General features: G+C 42.1%; 1 protein-coding gene across 2 annotated transcripts in view; it reads left to right on the top strand.

Moving 5' to 3' along the window:
- armc8 (armadillo repeat containing 8) overlaps window positions 1-8,298 on the top strand; it is a 143,505-nt gene that overhangs the window by 7,400 nt on the left and 127,807 nt on the right. For both annotated transcript variants that reach the window (XM_070875954.1, XM_070875953.1), the window contains exon 2: window positions 7,306-7,382. In XM_070875954.1, coding sequence (XP_070732055.1) covers window positions 7,306-7,382 — 77 coding nt within the window. The remainder of the gene's footprint in view (window positions 1-7,305; window positions 7,383-8,298) is intronic.

Here is an 8,298-nt window from a genome sequence, read left to right as displayed (position 1 = left end):
CCTCCCCCTCTCTCTCTCTCCCTCCCTCCCCCACTCTCTCTCTCTCCCCTCCCTCCCCCACCTCTCTCTCTCTCCCTCCTCCCTCCCTCCCCTCTCTCCTCTCTCTCTCTCTCTCTCTCCCTCCCTCCCCCTCCTACCTCTGGTGCTGGGGACGGGCCCTGCCCGAAATCTCGGGTCCGGCCCGTTCAGCCTTCGGTCCTGACGGCAAACCGCTTCCTAAAGGCCTGCCTGAAGAACTTTCACACAGGTAGGAACATGGTTTATTTAATCTTTTCTTTACTTATAAAATGTTTATTCAGGTTGGATTTATTTGTATAATATTTGTATAAGTATAACTAAGGATTTATTGTAGAATTTTATGACTTCCCTTCCCCCCACCCCCTCCCCCCTCGTTCCCTACGCCTAATTTGTAACCTGCACCTGATTTTTTTAATGTGTAGAACAGGTTTTTTCAGTTCTACAAAAATCTTCACTTGCTCCATTCTAAGTTAGTTTGGAGTACGTTTTCACTGGAAACTTTGAAATCAGGCATCAGTGGCTGGACACGCCCCCTTTTGAAGAAAAAATTCAGTTCCAAAGTAGAACTGTTCTACCTGACTAGAACTGCAGAAAAAAAAATGTGGAGAATTGCGATTTCTAAGATAGTCCGTTCTCCACCAGTTGCTCCTAAAAATCAGGTGCAAATCATGTGGAAACTTGGGCCCTGTGTCTCCTAGTTTTAGTTTCCCCTCTGAGTGGAAATGACTTCTTTGCATCCACCTTGTTGAGTCCCCTCATTTATCTTGTATATTTCAATAAGATCACCTCTCATTCTTCTGAACTCCAATAAGTATAAAGGTCCAAACTACTCAACCTATCTTCATAAGTCAACCCCCTCATCTCGGGAATCAACCTAGTAATCCTTCTCTGAACAGCCTCCTTCCTTAAATACGGAGACCAAAACTGTACACAGTGCTTTAGGTGTGGCCTCACCAATACTCTGTACTGTTGCAGCAGGACTTCTCTGCTTTAATACTCTATCCCCCTTGCAATAAAGGCCAACATTCCATTTGCCTTCCTGATTACTTGCTGTATCTGCATACTAACTTTTTGTGTTTCATGCACAAGGACCCCCAGGTCCCCCTCTACTGCAGCACTGCAATTTTTCTCCATTTAAATTATAATTTGCTTTTCTATTATTTCTGCCAAAGTGGATAACCTCACATTTTCACACATTATACTCCATCTGCCAAATTTTTGCCTGTCTATTTCCCTCTGCAGATTGTTTGTGTCCTCCTCATAATTTGCTTTCCCACCCATCTTTGTATCATCAGCAAACTTGGCTACATTACACTCTGTCCCTTCATCCATATCATTAATGTAGATTGTAAATAGTTGGGGTCCCTGCAGCACCCCACTAGTTACTATATGCCAACTGGAAAATGACCCATTTATCCCGACTGTCTGTTAGTTCACCAATCCTCTATCCATGCTAATATATTACCCCCAACCCCATGAACTTTTATCTTGTGCAGTAACCTCTTATGTGGCACCTTATCGAATACCTTCTCGAAATCCAAATACACCACATCCACTGGTTCCACCTTATCCATCCTGCTCGTTACATCCTCAAAGAACTCCAGCAAATTTGTCAAACCTGATTTCCCTTTCATAAAACCATGCTGACTCTGCTTGTTTGAATTATGCTTTTCCAAATGTCCTGCTACTGCTTCCTTAATAGTGGACTCCAGCATTTTCCCAATGACATGTTAGGTTAACTGGTCCATAGTTTCCTGCTTTCTGTCTGCCTCTATTTTTAAATAGAGGTGTTACATTTGCGGTTTTCCAATCCGCTGGGACCTCCCCAGAATCCAGGGAATTTTGGTACATGACAACCAATACATCCACTATCTCTGCAGCCACTTCTTTTAAGACTCCAGGATTTAAGCCATCAGGTCCAGGGGACTTGTCTGCCGTTAGTCCCATTATTTTACCATGTACTACTTCTTTAGTGATAGTGATTGTATTAAGTTCCTCCCTCTCTTTAGCCCCGTGATTATTCACTGTTGGGATGTTTTTACTGTCTTCTACCGTGAAGACAGGTGCAAAATATTTGTTCAACGTCTGCCATTTCCCTGTTCCCCATTATTAATTCCCCAGTCTCATCCTCTAGGGGACCAACATTTACTTTAGCCACTCTTTCCCTTTTTATAACTCTTACTGTCTGTTTTTATATTTCGTGCTAGTTTACTTTCATAATCTATCTTCCCCCTCTTTTTTTAGTTGTTCTTTGCTGGCTTTTAAGTTTCCCAATCTTCTGGCCTCCCACTAGATTTGGCCACCTTGTATGCCCTTGTTTTCAATTTGCTACCATCCCTTATTTCCTCAGTTAGCCACGGATGGTTATCCCTTCTCTTACAGTCTTTCCTTCACATTGGGATATATTTTTGTTGCGAGTTATGAGATATCTCCTTAAATGTCTGATACTGCTCATCAACCGTCCCATACTTTAATCTATTTTCCCAGTCCATGTTAGCCAACTCTGCTGTCATACCTTTGTAGTTTCCTTTATTTAAGCTTTAGTTTTGGAAGAACTTGTAGAACTTGAATGCGGTAGCTTAATTCCACCATAAAACGGATAATGCTTGGCTCACTCAGCAGTTCAGGCAGCATATGGAAAGAAACGGTTAACGTTTCAGATTGATGTCCTTTCATCAGAACTGGAAGAAGTTGAGATTTAACAGTTCATAAGTAAGTACAGAGCCAAAGAAAAGGATGGGAGGGGGCCCCGGGGGGAGGTGGGGGGGAGGAAAGAGCAAAGGGGCAGGCCTATGATGGGGTGGCGGGTAAGAGTGATGGTGCTAGACAAAACGGAACATCATCATCATAGGCAGTCCCTCGGAATCGAGGAAGACTTGCTTCCACTTTTAACATGAGTTCTTAGGTGGCTGAACAGTCCAATACGAGAACCACAGTTCTGTCACAGGTGGGGCAGATAGTCATTGAGGGAAGGGGTCGGAGGGACTGGTTTGCCGCACGCTCTTTCCGCTGCCTGCACTTGGTTTCTGCATGCTCTCGGCAACAAGACTTGAGGTGCTCAGCACCCTCCCGGATGCGCTTCCTCCACTTAGGGCAGTCTTTGGCCAGGGTCTCCCAGGTGTCAGTGGGGATGTTGCACTTTATCAGGGAGGCTTTGAGAGTGTCCTTGTAACATTTCCGCTGCTCACCTTTGGCTCGTTTGCCGTGAAGGAGTTCCGAGTAAAGCGCTTGCTTTGGGAGTCTCGTGTCTGGTATGCGAACTATGTGGCCGGCCCAGCGGAGCTGATCAAATGTGGTCAGTGCTTTGATGCTGGGGACATTGGCCTGGTCGAGGACGCTACTGTTGGTGCGCCTGTCCTCCCAGGGGATTTGTCGGATCTTGCGGAAACATCGTTGGTGATATTTCTCCAGTGACTTGAGGTGTCTACAAAAGGGAACAATAAGGAAACAAAAGACGAGTCTAGAGGAGGTGAAAGTGGTTGCATCAAAACCATTACCAGCATCTGTTGTCAAAAGAGAGTGTTGAGTGTGGATCTCAGGAAATGGCGAAGGCAGAGGATCGAGGAGCACTGCAGATCATGGAGATATCTGTAATCATGGGTGTATCTGCAATATAAAAGTAGAATTTAAGTTGGAATCCATGGGGGGAGAAAATTGCGGTTGGAGGTTTCATTTGAATGAACGCCTCTGACCTGAAAAAAATCTACGGAAGTACCCCGTGGTCCTAGAGGAACGTACGATCCCGGTCGGAGGCCCAGATTTGCTCGGTGCATGGGAAGATATCTTTCAGGTAAAGCTGGAGTCATGTGGGCCTGGGCTACCAATCACTATACAGTATTCTCATTGATAAAAATGGGAGCTCTATTTGTATGAACTCCCATTTCTCTGAGAAAAAACTCAAAAACTGAAAAATAGCGCAAATAAATAAAACACCTCGCATATTTAAAAATAATTTAAGTTAAATGTAATTAAATGCTTTAGAAAATAAAAATATTTTTTGGATTTTTTTTTTGTTTTAAGTTTTAAAAATAAACTTGCCTTAATGGACAGGGTTTTTAATATAAAAATTAGTGTTTAAATCTAATTTTTATGTTTTAAAACTCTTGCGCTGGTAAAAGTAAGCTACGCGTCTGCTTTTACCAGGCGCAAAAGTTTGAAGGACATTTGGACATTTATTTTGTTTTGCCGTGCCCTTCTGTTGCCTAGGCCCCAAGCTCTGGAACTCCCTGCCTAAACCTCTCCTCTCTACCTTTCTTTCCTCCTTCAAGATGCTCCTTAAAACATATATCTTTACCAAGCTTTTGGCCACCTGTGCTAATTTCTACTTGTGTGGCTTGTCAAGTTTTTAATCTCCTAATACTACTGTGAAGCGCCTTGGGAGGTTTCACTACGTTTAAAGGTGCTATTTAAATATACATTGTTGTATGTTTGTTCTTAAAGTTAATGGGGGAAGGGAGAGAGGATAGGAAATGGGAAATATTTCTATTTGAAGGCTAGCTGTCTAATGGTGCCCTTGTACACCTCTCTTTTATTTTAGTTGTGCTGCCTAGGAGAAGACTTTGTGCATGCAGTTAATCCTTTCCCAGTGGTTAAACTTTAAATGTGTAGAGAATGCAGTGGCTACTTTCTAAACGTAGAAATGAAGTACAAGTATGTTTAAAATTGCCCAAGAATTTCAGGGGGCCACCCGAGGGCATTTTAAATCTGTCAAAATCCAAGCAGTGTGAGAATGTCTCCTCGTTTCCCTCAGGTGTTGGGTTGGGTCTGGATTACCGATTTTGTGCTACAACTTTTCTGTTGCACAAACAGATAATTTTGCAAGCATGCTAAAATTGCAGCATAAACAAACACTAAAATTAAGCCATTGAATGATTTCAACCATGTAACACATTGGTCAGAAAGGACGAGAGCAGAAATTCTTTAGTAGATTCTTTGACATTTTGAAGTCAACGAACTGGTGTGTCAGGCTGGAATGACATGTTTTCCATCTTTTTATGCAATCCTCATCTAACATTTCCAAATCAAGTATGGCAATGGTCAGATGAGGGCAAACTTCCTGTGCACTCCTATTGCAAAAGTGATGCTATTTTCAGTATCTAATCATTCTAATTTATTAATGTCAGTAATTGGTTCAGTACTAGCATTGTCAGAAATTATAATGACTTCTGCATGAAATTGTCAATTCAATGGTAGTTAGTGCAGCATTATGGGCTCTCCTGTGTTGTGGACTCTTATCTACTCTGATCTGAATTGGGGGTGGTCAAATTCCTTTGAAGAGACTTCTGTCAGTTGATCCAGATTGAATTCAGCCTTGGACTAGAAGTGCAGAGTGCTTTGTCAACTCGCTCTGATATCCAATTTATATGACTAATAAATATTTAACGTGGTAATTCATGGTTTTATGATGCACCACTGTCTATTAATACACTATTCTTGACAAAACAGTAGTGGAAAGAAGATATGCTGTTTTTAGATGCCTAATTTTGATTGAAAGGGTCCTTAATAGTGAGCTAAACCTGAGTGTTTGTAGTTGGCATTTCTGTGATTTTAGGAAATGTTAGAGAAACCAAAAAAAGTAAGGCCAGGAGAAAGTAATGTATTATAGAGGTGAATATGCTATTCTACTGTGGCTTGGGTCCCTCGTCTTCCTTCATAATAGTTGGATTTATGTGACTACAAAACTAAAGTGACCTGTTGGGTTGACTGCTGCTTCTCATGAGTCACTAGCCCAGCTTATCACCAAATACACTCTCTTCCACCATAATAGTGGTACTCCTGTGTATTTGAAAAATAGGAAGGTGTGTCATTTGAAATTGCAGACTTTTTACTGCTGTCTATGGAGTCTAGTCTCTGCAACACTGATATAACACCCAATGTTTTAAAAAGGTTGAAACTGCATCAGAATCCTGCTGGAGACCATACTAATGAAATGAAGCATTTATGATGTTCGTGCATTACTTACCTTTTTTTTGATAAACTAGTTAGCGGGATAGCATCATGTATATTTCATGTTATAAGTCTATTGATACTGTATCTGAGAAACCCACTAATGTTTATTGCAATTGTCATATGCTCACTCAAAATATAATTTGTCTTCAACATCAATGACTTTTGTATGCATCACTGCCTGATACAAGTGCATTATTTTTCATAAATACTATATTGCAATAACGTGTACCATTGAAGTTTTGAGATGAAGAAAAATAGAAGTTGAAGTATATTTAATATTTGAAATCTGAGACCAGTCCTGACAGTATTAATGTTCATCAATGCAGAATTAACAGTCTAGTACAGTGTTGTCCAAGACTCTAGCCATTAGCCACATGTGGCAAATTGGGAAAGCAGATGTGGCTAATTGTATTTTTGATTAGTAAGTAAAGAGTAATAGACACCATCGTCGGGCAGTACTCATATTTGCATAGTGTATGCATGTGCACTTGTAATCTTTTTGTGCATTTCTTGGCAAAATGGTAATAAGAAGGTCGAGTGCATTTTGATTGTTGTGTATGTTTTTCCTCCTTGGTTACTGCTTATCAGTTATCTGCTAAAATAGTGTGTAACACGGGTGAATAGGCATTATGGAAACACCAACAACATTGTACGGAAGAGAGCTATTAGTGTATTCAGCTCAACTGATCGGAATAACCACTGCAGGCCAGCAGAAGAAAGGAATCCCAACCAGCAGCTCCAACAAGGCACGACAAGGGAAAGCCGCATCATGTTCTCGAGCTTGTCGTGGGTCTGGCGTTTTTTGTTAGGCTAGTCAACATTCTCAGCAATGATTTTGATGAAGTCAGAGTACCCCTAGCAACTACTGGACAAAAATCTAGAAACTTCAATAAGATGTGTTGTCAAATAAATTCATGCCAGAATTCCAAACATTGGTGAAAGAAAGACTGCAGAGTTTTGCACTGAATGATGATAGATGTTTAAGTAAATATACATGTGAAGAACTTTATATTGTCTGTAAGGTGTTTTTTACTAACATTTGTACATTTGGCAAAAACAGTGTTACCACAGCCACAACTGTGGCTAGACATATTTGGTCCAGGAGAGAGCAATAGTTTTATTTGTAAAATGATGCACATAATTTTTAGAGCTTTTCTTGCTCATGAGCTCTTTACAGGCACATTTATTTTGCAAATGACTCGGAACCTCGTAATTTGAGTAGTAGGTAAGACTGGCCATGAGGTTAACCTTGATATTGCCTAGTTACTCACAGCATAAATCCTATTAATGAAAGCACTGCCAGTGCAAGCATTAATCTGAGCACTTCATTCTCTTTAGGAAGTTACAGCCAGCAGTCGTCATTATGTTGATCGGCTCTTTGATCCTGACCCACAGAAGGTGTTGCAAGGTGTTATGTAAGTACTGTATGAGGATATGGAATTCATCTCTTCTGTGTAAAATTCATGAACAAAATTTGCAAACTACAACGGTTTATGTCTCACTTGTGCATAAACTAATCAGTCACACAGACTGCAGTTAATGAATTGATGAATTTAATGATTATATACAAGTCTGTTCCCATCTTTTATATTCTGGAAATTAATGAACGCATGGTAGTCTCAACTGTGGCAATTAAAGGTACTTTGATATTTACTATATATAACTGGATATATAGAAATGGGTCAGAAGGAACATTCAAAATCTTTAATTGAAAACAATAATTGCATGGTAGTTTCTTGACATGTGCTGCTGTGTGATTTGAATGTACTGAAAAATGAACCACAATTAAATAATCTTCTCAAGATCAGTCATAATAAATAACAATGGGCCCAAGTTTCCGATTTTCTGGAATAAAGAGAGCGCCGAAAACTTATCTTGTGATTCTCCGGTCTCCTCATGACGTCTTCGTGCTCGGCGTGGCGCAGCACAAGGGGTCGGGGCCGGAGCGAGGTCCCGGCGCTGAAAACAGTGCCGGCACCTCTGCACATGCGCGCTAGAGTGTGCGCGCATGTGCAGGAGCTCCTCGCCCCAAGGCTGCGTGGGAGGGGCCCGAAGCATGCCAGCCCTAGCCCTGGCCGAATGGGCTCTCTGGGCGAAGACTTGGGCCTCCCTCCATCCTGTTCAGCCGTCCCCCCTCCATTCTTCACCATCGCCGGCCGCCCGGCATATTGCTGGGGGCGGGCCACGCCCGAAGTCTTCAGCGGCCCGGCTTCCACTCGTCGGCAGGGCCCGTTCAGCCTCCCCCTCCTTCTCCCCCCTCCGCCACCCACTCCTTATCTCCCCCCTCCGCCACCCACTCCTTATCTCCCCCTCCCCCCCCCCCTCCTTATC

The sequence above is a fragment of the Pristiophorus japonicus genome, chromosome 3 (assembly GCF_044704955.1).
Source record: "Pristiophorus japonicus isolate sPriJap1 chromosome 3, sPriJap1.hap1, whole genome shotgun sequence".
In the NCBI taxonomy this organism is placed as follows: Eukaryota; Metazoa; Chordata; class Chondrichthyes; family Pristiophoridae; genus Pristiophorus; species Pristiophorus japonicus.
This window is presented reverse-complemented; position numbering and strand designations above follow the sequence as displayed.